Source organism: Lacerta agilis, chromosome 4 (assembly GCF_009819535.1).
Source record: "Lacerta agilis isolate rLacAgi1 chromosome 4, rLacAgi1.pri, whole genome shotgun sequence".
In the NCBI taxonomy this organism is placed as follows: domain Eukaryota; kingdom Metazoa; phylum Chordata; class Lepidosauria; order Squamata; family Lacertidae; genus Lacerta; species Lacerta agilis.
In genome coordinates this window covers 25,070,584-25,087,467 of record NC_046315.1, presented here as the reverse complement: position 1 = coordinate 25,087,467, position 16,884 = coordinate 25,070,584, and the positions used below count along the sequence as shown (strand labels likewise).

At 44.0% G+C, this 16,884-nt stretch overlaps 1 protein-coding gene across 1 annotated transcript in view; it reads left to right on the top strand.

The window, feature by feature from the left end:
- The first annotated feature begins 4,312 nt into the window (after positions 1 to 4,312).
- Positions 4,313 to 16,884, top strand: part of KATNAL1 (katanin catalytic subunit A1 like 1) — a 33,112-nt gene continuing 20,540 nt past the window's right edge. The window contains exons 1-3 of the mRNA XM_033146433.1: positions 4,313 to 4,428; positions 13,113 to 13,288; positions 16,019 to 16,179. Of these exons, the coding sequence (XP_033002324.1) occupies positions 13,127 to 13,288; positions 16,019 to 16,179 (323 nt within the window). The 5' untranslated portion in view covers positions 4,313 to 4,428; positions 13,113 to 13,126. The remainder of the gene's footprint in view (positions 4,429 to 13,112; positions 13,289 to 16,018; positions 16,180 to 16,884) is intronic.

The following is a 16,884-nucleotide window of genomic DNA, read 5'->3' as shown; positions in this document are numbered from 1 at the left end:
ATCAGCCAACCACCCATTCCCACCACCCTTCTGAGTAATACCCCTCCCCACTCTCTCACTATATATAAGGGCCTGGTGACTCCTGTTTCAGTGTATCTGAAGAGGTGTGCATGCACACGAAAGCTCATACCAAGAACAAACTTACTGGTAGTTGGTCTCTTAAGGTGCCACTGGAAGGATTTTTTTGTTTGTTTGTTTATCATCTGAGACTAAGGATCTGGGAGGAATTTGATTCAGTTCACATTTAAAGCTGAATTTATCAAATTAGCACTTTCTGAAACAGTAGGAGAACTGAAAGCCAGTGTGGTGTAGTGCTTAAGTGGTTAAGAGCGGTGGACTAGTAATCTGGTGAACCGGGTTCGCGTCTCCGCTCCTCCACATGCAGCTGCTGGGTGACCTTGGGCTAGTCACACTTCTTTGAAGTCTCTCAGCCCCACTCACCTCACAGAGTGTTTGTTGTGGGGGAGGAAGGGAAAGGTGAATGTGAGCCGCTTTGAGACTCCTTCGGGTAGTGAAAAGCAGGATATCAAATCCAAACTCTTCTTCTCCTTCTTCTTCTGAAACATATCCAGCCTTCCAGATTCACACCGACGTGAATGTTGCAATAGAGTTCAGCAGCCGACCAATGGGTACAAAAATCAATTTACATATTAGGTAAAAGTGCATACAATGAATATATTAGTGAAAATAACAGACAAAAATGAATTATATAGGGATTTTTATTTATATTGTGCAAAAATCTGTACATTAGTACAGAAGTGTACAGAAGTGGCTTTTATGTTGTACGAAAGAAAACTCGAAAAGCAGAAATTAAAGGAAACATTAGGGAAACCGAAAAATGAGCTGTCTGGCATACCCACCACAGCGAGGCTTGCCAAGCAACAGACAGTAAGTTTTTGGTAAAATATGATTTATTCTGCCACTCCTACAGAGATAGTTGCCAATGCTGCTGACATGAATTTTATAGTGTTCTTACCTTAAGATATTCTATTGTTGAGGTTGTTTTATTGCATTGCTTTTATGTGTTTTATTGTACATTATTGCAGCTACTTTTGGAGAGACTGTTTATAAATACAAATAAAAAGAGTGGCATTTGGCACATACCAGTACTTCCAGATAAGTTGCTTAGGACTGAAACAGATGTGACACCAAAAAAAACCATTTAAAACCAGCCTCAGAGGGATTTTAATTTATGTCAAAGCAGACTGGAGGAAGGGAATGTTAACCCTGCTTATGTGTCATTATGAAGCTGCTAAGACATCCATCAATGGGGGTGGGGGACACAGACACAGGTACCTGTAGTGTAATTGTATTTTTCCACCAACAGGGCCAATAGCTACATGGGAGTGGGCCAAACTGAACATTGTTTTTCACCAGCTGATGGTGGTATGCATAAATTTCTGCAAAATGCACGTGGCTTTATTTTGCTTTATTCTCTGCCTTACAAAGGGGCCTGTGTACTGAATGGAAGTAGAGATTTGAGCAGCCCCGTTTTCTTTAGGAAATAGCATCTAAGAATCAAACAAGTGTGCTGCGACCAGATCTCCTGGTGACCTTTTGGCTACATACACACCATACATTTAAATCACACCTCCCCAAAGAATCATGGAAGCTGTAGTTTGCTAAGCATGCTGAGCATTGGAACTCTAGGGTGGTGGTAAACTACAGTTCCCAGGATTCTTTTCTTTGGGGGAGGGGAATGTTCTTCAAATGTATGGTGTACAATATATGCAGCCTCTATGTATTTGTGACTTGTCTTGGGATAGAACCTCTCTAAGGAATGGGTTAAATACCCGGAAGTTGCTAATAGACTCACTAAGGAGAAAAAGACAGACACTGAACTCAGTGGAGCTTATTTCTAAATAGGAATCCGAAGGATTTTTGCCAGCTCATCTATCAACCCATGTCTGTTTATTGTATAACATTTTGCTCATCAGCGCTCCTAACCAGGAAGGACCATCTGCTCAACACTCTCCTCCCTCCCCCTAAAAACCAACCACCTTGCATATAAAAATATGCTGTATGTGCTTCAAAGATGCAAAAGAACGATATCTTCCGCCCTAAGTGTAGTCAATAGCATCTTTGAGCTGAGGCGAGGGATGGGGAGGTCCGGGGCCAAGTCATTCTTTCCCATATCCACCCACAGTGGCTTTTTAAGATTTAAATAAATTATCAAGAGATCCAATAATGCATTGCCTGCATTACATCTTACTTGGCCTTAAGGGGCAGCCTTTCATTGGAAGATGACACCCTTAGGAGTGCTGTACAGCAATGAATAATGGCTATTACATTTTTTAGACATTTCCAGTGTCTAATAATGCTGATCTGATACCTACCTGGGAAATTGCCATTTTAGGCCTGGAGCCTTGAATCGAGTCCTTAGCTGCAAGTTACGGCTGTAAATTAATGCTAAGGTTTTCATTGCTATTTTAGATGCTGCACCAAAATTATGGCGCACTTTGGTGCTGTTCATTGAAAACTCCTTTTTTCTGCTCTCTGCAGATGTTCAGTCGTCTCCAGCTCAATAACATGAGCCTCTCTCCAGAGAGCTTTAAGTTCTTTAAATATCTTTAGGTTGCCAGATTTCTTATGTTCTCTATCCAGGAAACCAATTTTGTGTCTAAACTCTCGAGATTAGTCTGACAGCATCTTCCGTGTGTTCCATGCGGCCCAATAAAATGCTGCCTAATTGCTGCCTTTGCAGAGTCTCAGGAGTGAGTGGATTTGGCTTTAGACTATCATTGTGGACAATAAATTCTTCTCAGGCTGCCGTTAAGCCTTATTATTGAAATTGGAGCTGCAGTTCTCTAAGTAACCCCAAAGCACCTTGTACAGTTGCTCCCTTCACACACAATGCAAGGCTGTGATTTGCAGGCAACTGATATGATGAATGATGACAGAAACACCAGATTTCTTTCCTCTTCAAAATGAAAATCAGTGTTTCTCCAAACACAGCAGTGAGCAGCACTTAAGTGGAAACTGATAGGATTTATGTTAGTAGTGACAAAACTGTTTTGTCACCCACCGACCTAGAGACTTAAACATGACTAAATCTAGTTGGATCTGAGCTAATTTTATTAATTTAGTTGTATTTTTTATTTATTTACTCCATTTCAACGGGCTGGAACAGGAGGAAGGTACAGTATTTAAAACACAAACCCCCTGCTTCTGCTTAAATATGTTTAGTAACGTACCATTTTCTTTTATTACTGCTGCTAATTTTATTTATAATTATTAACAGCACAATCCTAGGCCCGTCTACTCTGAAGTAAAATCCCAGTGAGTTCAATGGGATTCATCCTAAGAGGCTGCAGGGTAAATGCATTTTTTTGTATCAAAAAGCACTGTACAGTAATGATGACTCTATACAGCTTTAATTATGTACACAACACCAGTTTTACGATGGAGGAAATAAAAGATATTTAATTTTACCATGATTTGTAAAGTTTAATAGAACACATCTTACTATATAGTCAGAGACTTTGTAAAAGCTTAATATGATTTTATTTGTATTTCTTCATAAAATTTATATACCACTTGATTGTAGGAAGAAAACTCAAAGCGGTTACCGTTTCCCCATGACTACATTAAGGATCTTGGTGGGATAAAAGGTGGGTTATTTAGAAGAGATAGGGCTGAATCCAGACCCATAGCTGACCCATTGACACGAATGGAGCAAGGCAGTCATGACTACCTTAATTCCCATTGATTCCAGCAGCATGACTATATGGCTACAAGCCGGAATGCCTATTTTATTAAAAAAAAATGTGTGTGTATTACACTATTATATTTTTACACTTTGTAGCCATGTTCATTATACATCAACCAAGCTTGCTTGCAATTAAAGAGAAAAGAAAAATAACATATGAAGGGGAAAAGGGGGCAGGATAGTAACACCCCCCCCAAAAAAAAATCTCGGTAAATAGATTAAAAGATAGAATGTTTATTTAAAAATGCTGATTTGAGCAGAAAACTCTGAATTGAGGAAGTTTATTCGGTGGGGGGAGGGGAGGGGGGCAGCAGAAACAGCCCGTTCGTTCGACCACGAAGATTCAAGTCTCCCTCCAGCAGGGGGAGGAGCGGCAGGAGCGCTGCACACACGCGTGCGCGCGCGCCCTTCCCCTCCCCTCTCTGCCTCCATGGTAACCAATCGCCGACGCTACCGCGCGCTCGCACCAACGAGGCGAGGGAGAGCCGGAGGGCTGAGCCCCCTCCTCTCCCTTCTCGCGTGCGCGAAGAGACACGCGCGAGCGCTCTCTCTCTCTCTCTCTCTCTCTCAGGCCGGCCTTTCCATCCTCCCGGCCGCCCCCTCCCCCCGCCCCGCGCGTTCTCACCGGATCGTCAGCCCAGAGTCAGGAGGATGCGAAGCCAACCCCCTCGCCGCCAGCCACGAGCAGCAGTGTTTCGTAGTTAGGCGTCCCTCCGCAGGTAAGCCAAGTCCAAATGGGTCCGGGGGGAAAAAAGGGATTTTCTCTCTCTCCCCCACCCACCCCCACTCCTTGGCGATGCATGATGGGAGTTGTAGTCTCGCCTTTGCCTGGTAGCCCAAGGAGACGCGAAGCTGACAGAAAGACTACAAATCCCAGCGAAGTTCTTGTCTCGGTGTTCGTGCTGCTGCTTTTTGTCTGTGAGTCTCTTTCAGCGCCCCCTCCCCGCTCCCACTTCATTTTGAGGGTCGGCAAGAGGTGGGGGTGGGGGAGAAAGGCAGTTATGTGGAGGAGAAGGTGGTGGGAAAGCGACCGCAATGTGGGGCGTCGCCCATATAACGGTGTCGAGAGGCCCCTCCCCTCTTCTGCCTGTAGGAGGCCTTATAAATTCGGGCTCTCGGCCAAGGTTGGGGTGGCAACTTTAGGTGGCTAGATCATGATGCTTTAGGTTTATGCGACAAGAAGGAGCTGGGAAATTAATGAGATTTATTTCCATGGCTGCAAAACCAAATAGAGAGGAGTCTGTACTTAGGGCTCTGCAGTAATGTCTCCTGTATAGATTTCAGGCTACGTGCAAAGGACAATAAAACCAGATAATTCCTTGCAGCTTTAATGGTGGAGATTGTTCTCCCCCTTCACAACATGATGGGATGAATTTAACATTTCAGGCTTTATTATTAATAATACTGCCCTATCTCTGCAGGTCTCAGGGCGGTTCACAGGATAAAATTAGAATATAAAACCACAAAATACATAATCAAAATAAAAACAAAAAGAACCCAATAACAACCCACCCCCAACACATTTTAAAAGGGCATAGGATGTCAAACATGATGCTAATCATGATGTAGCAATGGATTCATTTTGTATTTCATCTTGTTTTCCTTAAAACACTTAAGATTTTAATGGCAACATTTTAGGCATTTTAAAAGAAAATCTCTTCAGATCTGTATTGGATGAAGCATTTTGAAGTATTAAGTTGGGTGAAAGCTAACTGCAATCTCACCCTTTTCTAGAGCTGTGCCCTTTCAGAGTTCTGCAGTTGTAGTGGTGTGAGTTCTCACCTGGATATGATGCTTTGCATGTTTGAAACTGCCACCATCAGTTGAATGCCAGAGGTAGAACTCTTTCAAACACAGTACGTTCCAATAGAGGCATTTCACACAATCAGCCTAAAGTCACTGTGTGATGCTCATGAAGCAGCTATGAGTGGCATCCAAGTTAGCAAGGTGTGCTCAGCATGCTTTCATGTTCGCTCTAAAAATATTATCTCTATCTCCATGGAGGACCCAGAAGACAAGACCACATCAATGGGCTTGATGTGGCCAAATAAACATGCAGAATCCTGGCAAGACACAGGTCCTATGGGCAAATGGGTATTGATTTGAGAAGCTGCATAGGTAGCCTGCTCTGGAAAGGGTTGCAACCCTCCCCCCCAAAATATGATTGTGCAGCCTGGGGCTGTTTCTGCACCCAGCATTGTTACTTGAGGCACAGGTGGCCTCGGAGGCAACAGAGTGCCCTTTTCCAACTCTGGCTGATTCATCAGCAATGACCATTCCTGGTTAGAGAGAACCAGGCCAGAATGACACATCCTCTGTTAATCTCATGTTTGGATTACTGTAATGCACTGTATGTATTGCTGCCCTTAAGAACCACCCAGAAGTCATAGTGGGGGGTGCTGCCGCCAAAATATTGTTCAGGGCAGCAGGTAGGGATAATTTAATACCTAACCTGGAAGATCACTTCCAGCTGCTCTATAGGTGGAATGCTCTGTCCCAGGAGACTAGGGCCCTACAGGACTTAACCTCCTTCCGCTGGGCTTGTAAAACAGAGCTATTCCACCTGGCCTTTAATTTGAACTCAGCTTGATTGTTTATTTCCCTTCTCTTCCCACCCTCCCTTTTTTATGAAGATTACCGTATATACGTGAGTATAAGCCGACTTTTTCAGCCCATTTTTTGGGCTGAAAAAGCCGCCCTCGGCTTATACTCAGGTGAAGCGGGCGGCTGCAAAGGGACAAGCGGCAAGAAAGGGATCCTTTCTTGCTGCTTGTCTCCCCTGCCCTGCTGATGCCTCCTCCTGTGCCTGCTCTGCGCGAGGATCGCCTCCTCCTCCTCCTCCTCCTCCTCCTCCTCCTCCTCCTCCTCCCGTCCCTTCTCCCCGAAGGGGAACAGAGGTAGCGACGGGGCAGCGGGAGCAGGAGGAGGACAAGTATCGAGCAGGCGCGCGAGCCGGCTCAGCCCCAGAGAGCCTGTTGCTTTTGCCCCCATCCCATCCCAGCTCAGTCCGCCATAGAAACTGCCCACCCTGAAACTACCCACCCCTGAAACCTTCCCAGAAACTTCCCCCCTTAATTCCCCCCTGAATATGCCCCCTCCCCCTGAGCCCTCCCTGTAAAGAGACCTTTCTTTCCAAGCCTTCCCTCTTAACCCCTGCCCATCCCAGCTCTGCCCACTGTAGAAACTGCGCTGAGACTCTATGATCCTGTGCCTGCTCTACCCCTGCCCATCCCAGCTCTGCCCACTGTAGAAACTGCGCTGAGACTCTATGATCCTGTGCCTGCTCTACCCCTGCCCATCCCAGCTCTGCCCACTGTAGAAACTGCGCTGAGACTCTATGATCCTGTGCCTGCTCTACCCCTGCCCATCCCAGCTCTGCCCACTGTAGAAACTGCGCTGAGACTCTATGATCCTGTGCCTGCTCTACCCCTGCCCATCCCAGCTCTGCCCACTGTAGAAACTGCACTGAGACTCTATGATCCTGTGCCTGCTCTACCTCTGCCCATCCCAGCTCTGCCCACTGTAGAAACTGCGCTGAGACTCTATGATCCTGTGCCTGCTCTACCCCTGCCCATCCCAGCTCTGCCCACTGTAGAAACTGCGCTGAGACTCTATGATCCTGTGCCTGCTCTACCCCTGCCCATCCCAGCTCTGCCCACTGTAGAAACTGCGCTGAGACTCTATGATCCTGTGCCTGCTCTGCGGAAGGCATCGGGGAGGGAAAAGTGGGGAGAAAGTGCTCCTCGATGCTTTTCCTCTCCGATGCCTTGCACAGAGCAGTCACTGCTCTGTGCGAGGATCGCCTCCTCCTCCTCCTCCCGTCCCTTCTCCCCGAAGGGGAACAGAGGTAGCGACAGGGGCAGCGGGAGCAGGAGGAGGACGAGCAGGCGCGCGAGCCGGCTCAGCCCCAGGGAGCCTGTTGCTTTTGCCCCCATCCCATCCCAGCTCAGTCCGCCATAGAAACTGCCCACCCTGAAACTATCAACCCCTGAAACCTTACAAGAATCTGCTCCCTTAATTCCTCCCTGAATATGCCCCCTCCCCCTGAGCCCTCCCTGTAAAGAGACCCTTTCTTTCCAAGCCTTCCCTCTTAACCCCTTCCCCCATCCCAGCTCTGCCCACCCTAGAAACTACCCACCCTGAAACTTTCCCAGAATATGCCCCCTTGCCCTTGATGCCCTCCCTAAATATGCCCCAACCACCCCCGAAACATTCCCAGAATCAACCCCCTTCCCCCTTAATCCATTCCAGAATCTCCCCCCTTAATTCCTCCCTGAATATGCTCCCTCCCCCTGAGCCCTCCCAGTAAAGAGACCCTTTCTTTCCAAGCCTTCCCTCTTAACCCCTGCCCATCCCAGCTCTGCCCACCCTAGAAACTGCCCACCCTGAAACTTTCCCAGAATATGCCCCCTTGCCTCTCATGCCCTCCCTAAATATGCCCCACCCACCCTGAAACCTTCCCAGAATCTGCCCCCTTCCCCCTTAATCCATTCCAGAATATTCCCCTTGCCCCCTGAAATGTACCCACAATATGCCCCCTTACCCCCTGAGCCCTCCCTGTAAGAGACCCTTTCTTTCCAAGCCTTTTATTGGTATTTATTTTTATTTTTGAAATTTACCAGTAGCTGCTGCATTTCCCACCCTCGGCTTATACTTAAGTCAATAAGTTTTCCCAGTTTTTTGTGGTCAAATTAGGTGCCTCGGCTTATATTTGCGTCGGCTTATACTCACGTATATACGGTACCTGCTCTGGGACCCCACAGCTAATTCTCCCCATGCCTCCTTGCTGGCCCAAGTAGGACTAATTTAGCCAGCTAGCCCTGGTGACTATCTAATGTTTATTGGATGGATTTTCCCCAAATTGATTTTTGAACTTTTAATTTTATTGTTATTCATGCTTTTATACTGTATTTTATGCTGTTTTTATGCTGTATTACAATTAAGTGTTTTAAATTTGTTATTAGCCGCCCTGAGCCCGGGTTTCTGAACTGGGAAGGGCGGGGTATAAATAAAATATATTTATTTATTTATAAGTAGTTAAAAAGAGAAAAGGGGCAGATCTGGGATTCAGCCTTAGACCCCTCTGAGTCACTCCCTAACAACACCCATGCTTATTAGCATGTGCATCTGTATTGTGGAGTAAAGGCAAACTGAGGAAACGGGTCTAGTAGAGCATAGTGTTTGCTGGAATGGCAGAGTACAGAGTCTGCAAAAGTGTTGGGACTCTCTCTTTCCGAAATGTAATTAAATTTGAAACAAACTTGTATGCAGGGGATCCAAAAAAGGAAAAGCCTTTTAGAATATTTTAGATCATTGGTGTCTTGTTTATAATTCACAGAGAGAACTTATTTTCAAACCTTGGTTAGGGATCAGCTCAGCTTATGCTGTTAAGAGTGAAGGTTAATATCTTTTGTGACCTCCTTATCTTATCTAGTGTAAGATTTCTAAACCTTGGGCAGGAGCAGCAGCTTTTTGACATGCATATATGAACTCTCTTATGCATGATACATAAATGAAGGAGACTCAAAAGCTACCTGGGATTTTGTGATGGACTAATACAGGAGTCAAATTATAGTTTTTGCAAATTATGACAAAACTGTAAAAAAAGGGGGGGCAAACTGTTGGCATAAATGTAAGTAGCCAAAATGTTTTAAAGAGCCAGGATCTGCAGGCAGGAAAAAAAACAGGAACATGTAAGAAGAAAAATCATTTTTGGTTATACAGTGGAACCCCAGGTTACGCACGTGATCCTTTCCAGGTTGCCGTGCGTAACGTGGGCGTGTGTATTCCGAACGCCCGAAAAACATGAAAAACCGGAAGTGGTGCGATTTGAGTGCTTCTGCACATGCGCGAAGTGGGGGGGGGGGGTCGCACGTGGGTTGTGCACGCTCCGGAAACGCTTCTGGGTTGTGTGCATAACCCGGGGTTCCACTGTATCCTGTGCTGTGTGAGCAGCATTCCACTAATGCTGTAGGTCAGACTTTCCTTTCCTCCTTTCCATGTGCCCCTCAAATTACTCCAGAGGGTCCCCCACCAAATGAGTTGGGAAGGCATTGCAAGCAGTGCCCCAATGGTATGGGGACTGTTTGCTTTACATAGCAGAGGTCGTCTTGTGTTCATTTCAAACTGAAGAACATTTTATAGAGCCTTTTTGGAGATTCGTGCTCTTGGTTTGTGAATACTTAAGACTTAGAAATGTCTGGGCCTGACTTTTAAGACAGGTTTCCTGTTGTGTTTGTTATTAATAGGATACAGTAACCCTGCAACTTAGGAACATTTTAGTTGTGCACATTCAGCTTTCCATGCATGACAATTTTAAAAAATAAATTAAAAGAGGCAGAAGGGGGCGGAGTTATTGGGGAAATGATTTTGGCAATCCAATCTGCCATTGAACCCAGTAAGTTTTGACCATACGTGATTTTGGCTTTAGGCACAATCCCCAGAACATAATCTCAAGGTGTGTCCAGAACACTGCCTATTCCTGTTGTGTTGGATGAGTTTCAATTTGGAAGACTCAAGGATGTGGACAAGGTGCTTGGATCAGTCAGGGCGACCACTCGAGCTCTGGTCCCTTGCCATCTTGACTGATAAAGGAGAGGACAGTTGGCTGGGCCTGGGAGGTGGTTAATGTTTTCTTGTGAGAGGGGGTGGCTCCTGCCTGCTTAAAGGAGGCAATAGTAAAACCACTCCTCAAGAAACCCTCCCTGGATTTATTGGTTTGTTTTTGTATTATTGGTTTGTTTCTGTTTTAGTATGTAATATGTATTTTGTGTCCTCATTTTGCAGTTTTCCTTTGTGAACCTCCCTGTGATCTTTGGATGAAGGGCGGTACTGTATACAAATTTAATAAACAAATTGTGTCTTCCTTGTGCCAGAAATAACTAGGTGACATCACCTTCTCTTCAACCATTTTTTCAGAAGTGTCCTGGAGGGCTTTACTGTATCTTAAGTGCATTAATTTGTTTGGGTTGTCTGGAAAGAGGCAAGCTTCAAGTAATCAGCAGTTCTGTACATTTAAGCAAAAGAGCGTTGCTTGGCCAGAACCTGCAGTGTAGCCTATGTTTTGACTGCTTTGCAACTGTCATTCAGCAAGGCATCTTTTGTGAGGACGAGAATGAATAAAAAGCAACATAGAGCCAGCTTGTTGTGTGGGTTTTTTTTTTTAAAGATCTGAAGAACCTGCTCCTGTATGAAGACTATTTTTATTGATGAGATGCAGTACTTTTGTAGCAGAAACCTGTATCCTTGCCATTATTGGACCTCATGTGCATGAATACTGCTGTTGGGTCTTCATTGTGTAAAACATTGCTGTATATATTTCGGTCTTATTCACAAATGACACCTTTTCAGTGAATTTATTTTTAAAGGTAATATGTGAATGATGGCTGGGAATAAGTGTACCACAAGATGTACCCATATACTCGAGTATAAGCCGACCCGAATATAAACCGAGGCACCTAATTTTCCTACAAAAACCTGGGAAAGCTTATTGACTCGAGTATAAGCCGGTTCACCTTTGCCGCTGTGGAGGAGGAGGAGGAACGAGCAGCCCGAAAGCAACCCTTTGAGCTGCTCCTTCCTCTTCTTCCTTTGCCAATTTTGCATTTATGCGAGCAGTTCAGGAATGGTACAAGCTGCCTGGGGAGAGTAAAGAACCGCCGTTCTTGTACACTTCTTAAGGAATGGTTGACTGGGGAGAGCGGGTGGCGGCACGAGCGGAGAGAAAGGGCTTCTTTCTCGCCACCCCCACCACCCGCCTCACTCGAGTATAAGCCGAGGGCAGCTTTTTCAGCACAAAAAATGTGCTGAAAAAACTAGGCTTATACTCAAGTATATATGGTATATATCAGAGAGCTTGAATAAAATAAGGTTTCTGGTGGTGGTTGGAGGCTTCATGGTTAGCAAACCAGCAATCAATTGCACAGAACAGTAAAAGGTGAGGTTATATGCCTAAATTGCAATTTTTTAAATTTGTTGTTTTTCACACAGAGAAGACTGTCCCAAAGTGACTTACCGGTACAACATAAAATACATTAAAACTGTAAAAAATAACAATAATGCAGTACCTAATTGTGTCCATCCAAGAGTATTCATAGAAGGACAAATCCTACCCACCTCGACAGTGGAATTTGCTGCCAAGGAGTGTAGTGGAGTCTCCTTCTTTGGAGGTCTTTAAGTGGAGGCTTGACAGCCATCTTGTCAGGAATGCTTTGATGGTGTTTCCTGCTTGGCAGGGGGTTGGACTGGATGGCCTTTGTGGTCTCTTCCAAGTCTATGATTCTATGATTCTACTAAAGGATGAGCACTGAAAAGGCCCCAAAACAATAACTCACTACCCTCCCAATTAACGAGGCCTGGGTAAATGGATGTTTAAGCCTGGCACCTAACACAAACTCTGATGGCACTGGGCATAAGTCCCTTGGGAGAGTTTGCTGCAAACAGGGAGATATCACTGAGAAGGCTTGCTTACATGTTGTGGCTCTCTGCACCTCCCTCAGAGAAAGCATGTTGAGAAGAGCCTCTAGATAGGTTCAGATGAGGAGCGGTATTGGAGTCCTGAGCCACATAGAGCAGGGGTAGGCAACCTAAGGCCCAGGGGTCAGATGTGGCCCGGTCACCTCAATCCGGCCCGAGGATGGTCCAGAAATCAGCGTGTTTTTACATGAGTAGAATGTGTCCTTTTATTTAAAATGCATCTCTGGGTTATTTGTGGGGCCTGCCTGGTGTTTTTACATGAGTAGAATGTGTGCTTTTATTTAAAATGCATCTCTGGATTATTTGTGGGGCATAGGAATTCGTTCATTATTTTTTCAAAGTATAGTCTGGCCCACCACATGGTCTGAGGGACAGTAGACTGGCCCACGGCTGAAAAAGGTTGCTGACCCCTGACATAGAGCTTTTAAAGGTCAAAACAGGACTTTGAACTGAGCTTAAGAACTGATCAATGGCCAATGCAGTTGTGCAAGAATTGGACTCCTATACTCAGCAATACTGAAGTCTGTTCTAGCTGAAGTTTCTGAGCCATCTTCAAAGGCAGACCCATCCATGTATAATGTGTTTCTGTAATCTAACAATGAAGCTACCACAGCATAGACAAGAGAAGTTCGGTTATCTCTGTCTGTATAGGGTCATAGGTGGTGGAAGGCACACTATGCTACAAAGGTTGTTTGTGCCTTGATCAACAGTACATAATGGATTCACAAGTACCCCCAAGCTATGCACCAGTTCCTTCAGGGAGAATTTAGCAGTATTCAGAGCAGACTGAGTCCCACTCATAGGGTCTAACAACACCTCAGTTTTTTTGGTCTCATCCATTCCATGAGAATAAGCTCAAGTTACTACTTAATGATTTGTTAGACCTCATGTAATTATTTTCTTTTTATGTTTCCATGCTGCGTTACAGGTTTCTTAAAGAAAATGAATTTGGCCGAGATCTGTGATAATGCTAAAAAAGGAAGGGAATATGCACTTCTTGGAAACTATGACTCCTCCATGGTTTATTACCAGGGTGTCATCCAGCAAATTCAAAGACACTGTCAATCCATCAGAGACCCATCACTGAAGGGCAAATGGCAGCAGGTATGAAAAAACAATACTTGCATGACTAGATATTTTATTTATTGGGAAATATATATACTGCAGGTGGTGGCTCATGTGATGACCGGAAATAGAACAAAAATATTGAAAACATTAAAATAAACAATGCAAAACTTCATAACATCAACAAATTAGGAGCAGGGCAGGCTGCAACATCTATGGAATGCCCTCAGCTATCAGTCACCTTAACAAATGATTTTACTCTTTTTCTAAAATCCATTAGTTGATCTGGCTAGGTTAGCCTCACCTAGTAAGTGCACCACAAGAAAATGGGAATATCTTTCAGCAATTTTTAAACATATTGATGGTCATGTATGAATTCTGCTAAATTGAAGTTCATAAACATTTAGTTGACATTTGCAGATTAGGTTTTTTCTATTTATAGACAATGGTTTTTACATCTAATGGAATCTGTTTTCTTTTTATTAATAATATTTTATTCAATCTCTTCTCTTTCTGAATGCATATTCATCATTGTATTCCAAAGAAACACCCCCTGTTAACAAGCATGGTTAACTCTTCCTACTTCTCTGCTGCCCCCGCTTTCCCTTTCCCATCCTTCTCCCCCTAACCCTCTTTCCTGTGTCTTGCTTTGATCCCTCCTTAGTAAAGATAGCGTAGGTGCTATTTTGCAAGTTCTTCTTTCCTGTATCACCTAATGTGCAGGAAGCTTAGACGGATAAGCCTGATTTGCTAAAAGCATTAACTTAGTCTGGACACTATACAGTGCCATCCAAAATTTTGTGGCATATGTTTTGAGTTGATGTCAGAGATATTTAATTTTCTACAATTAGTTTTTGGTTGGTGTCAGTTCCAGATAACTCAAATTAAGAACAAAGCAAATAAGAGTCATTGAACTTGGTGAGACTATATATGAGGAAACTTTTTAGAGTTGGGCTAAAGTCACATCTTCTTCAACCACAATTCTGTTAGAGAATATTGCTTTCTTGGGGGCGGGGGCGGGAATTGCACCCATGTGTATGATGTGCTAAACTAGAAGAAGGATAATTTCACTGTTACTGTGTCTTTTTATTTAAACTGGCATTTTACATGAATCCTCTTTTCATATAATAAAAAAAACCTTAGCAGGATTTCATCGCACTATTTCAAAATAGATTTTTGTTTTGGCTCATTTAGCCTCCTTCATATTTGTTGGGTCCATTATGGCAGTTGCTCATTGCCTTGTCATAAATAAGCGCATCAATTTCTCCTGACATATTGTCATGACTCTATGACTGTGCAATGTACAATTGGGCCTTTTAATTTAGGGGTGCATTCACAAATGCCATCTTGCTGTACATGCAAGCAGTCCTAATCATCCGTATACATACATATTGGCAAATGTAACTTGTAAGGCATGCAATCATGGATACAGTCAGCAGCAACATCCATGATTGCATCAGCACTTTCCAGGGGCACTGATGGTGGGCATTGCTGTCTGCTGGGTCCCTGAGTGCCTACTTTGCATGTTACTTTGGCCCTACAAATGTGTAGTCATGAAAGTATCTGTTGCTAAGTTTTCTTGATAAAATCAGAGCTTGAAAAATAATTCTCCCTGCCAAAACTAGAAAGTCCAGTGATTTCAGTGGGTCTGTACTGAATGTCATTTCCTTCGATATTGCCCAATACCATTACATCTATTTAAAGATTTTTGTGGTGTAGCACATTGAAGTCTTTCTAATTTGTTAAACTCATGGAATCATACTATTGGCTTTCTGTGTGTGATGCTTTGATTTTGTTTGAGGTGTGTGTGGAATTGAGTGTTTCAAAGGCTACACATCCTTTGATCGCAACAGGAGCAGAAATAGGCCATATGTTTGCTGTTGATAGATAAAAGAGCAAGTTCATTGGAGGTTTCCGGTGCACTGTCTGTTCCATCTGTACTGGATCAGTTTTGATTACTGTGTCCTGAGGATGTAGACAAGCTGCTTGAAGAAGTGTGTCCGACCACCTGCCCCCTTAATACTTTTCCATCTTGGCTTCTTAAAGCTAGTGTTGGGCTGTTGACTGGGTGGGTCCAGGAAATGATCAGTGGTTCACTGGACAAATACCCAGCAACTAATATCCTCTTTTCAGGTAAGGTGCTCCAGAGGGTGGCAGCGGTCCAGCTTCAGGCATGCTTGGATTGAGACTGAATATCTGGACCCATTTCAATCTGGTCATGACACTGAAAGAGCCTTGGTTGCCCTAACATTTGTCAGGAAAGAGATGGGGGGAGTGTGACTCTGTTCATTCTTTTTAACCTCTTGGTGGCTTTCCAAAACCATTGACCATGCATGCTATCTTTCTGGAGCAGCTCAGGGAGGTGGGGTTGGGGGCACTCTATAGTTCAATGGTTCTGTTCCTGCCTCCACAGCTATTTCCAGAAAGTAGTTTTGGGAGGCTACTGGGAAGCCATGGGAGCCTTCCTGTGGTGTTCCCCATGCTATTTGTAACCTATATGAAACGACTGGGAGCTGCCATCAGGAGTTTTGCTGATGAAGGGCTGGTAATAAATTTAATGATGGTAACATAAACACATTTTTTTAAAATAATAAATGATATGATCTCACACAGAAAATTGAGCAAATAGGTGTTGGAGAGATTGACTGCAGTCTGTCTACTGCCTGCTGTGCAGTATATCATTTCTGCCTTATCCTGATGATGAGCATAATTATTTTGTAACTTAACTATGAATGCTTTAGTCAGTGTAATAAACTGCTTATTTTCAAGGTTCGGCAAGAACTACTGGAAGAATATGAACAAGTAAAGAGCATTGTCAACACTTTAGAGAGTTTTAAAATAGACAAACCTACAGATATTCCTATATCTTATCAAGATGAAAATTTTAGGGATCCAACTGTTTGGCCACCTCCTGTTCCAGCTGAGCACAGGTAATTGAGTTTAAAATAAGTTTGCAGTTTTTATTGGTGGATTAATTACCTGTACTTAATATTTGAGAGTGTATGTAATATAGTGACTAAGAAACTAGGTTTATTTCAAACCTTGTATTACTTCTTTCCCTGTTCTGGCTTCTTTAGACTGTTTTCTGGTAAGGGCTTCAACTTTACTTGTTGCTGGATCAGTTCAGAAAACACAGCAAACAACAGTGGTCTATGTGAACCATTGTTCATAACCCTAAGTATCGTTTGAGCATATAAAAATAGAGAAAAACTGATTTACAGTGGGCCCTGCTTTGGGTAGGGATTGGCTGTGCTTCAGAGTTCCCACTTGGGAACTCCATAGTGTAGCCAATCCCACTGTGGTTTGTTGTCAGTGCTGATCAGCTAATTGGGGCTGACAGCAAGGCTTGCCTGCCAAGTAAGAATTGGGAATGTACTTTAAGGCTCACAGTTTTTCCTTGGCAGCCATACCTCTACTTGTCCCATGCCTGACAACAAAATTGGGACCCGTGTTGAGTCTAATGTGGCTTCCGGAGCAGAGGTCCCGTCCCCCCGCTTTACAGAAATACAACCATTATGATTTTAATAGCCGTAGAAGGGATGACAAGGTAGTATGGGGGTACAATGTACTTTAATTCCACTCTCTGCCCCAAAGCATGGCTACCCACCCACTGGCTTCTCACAGATCAACTTGCA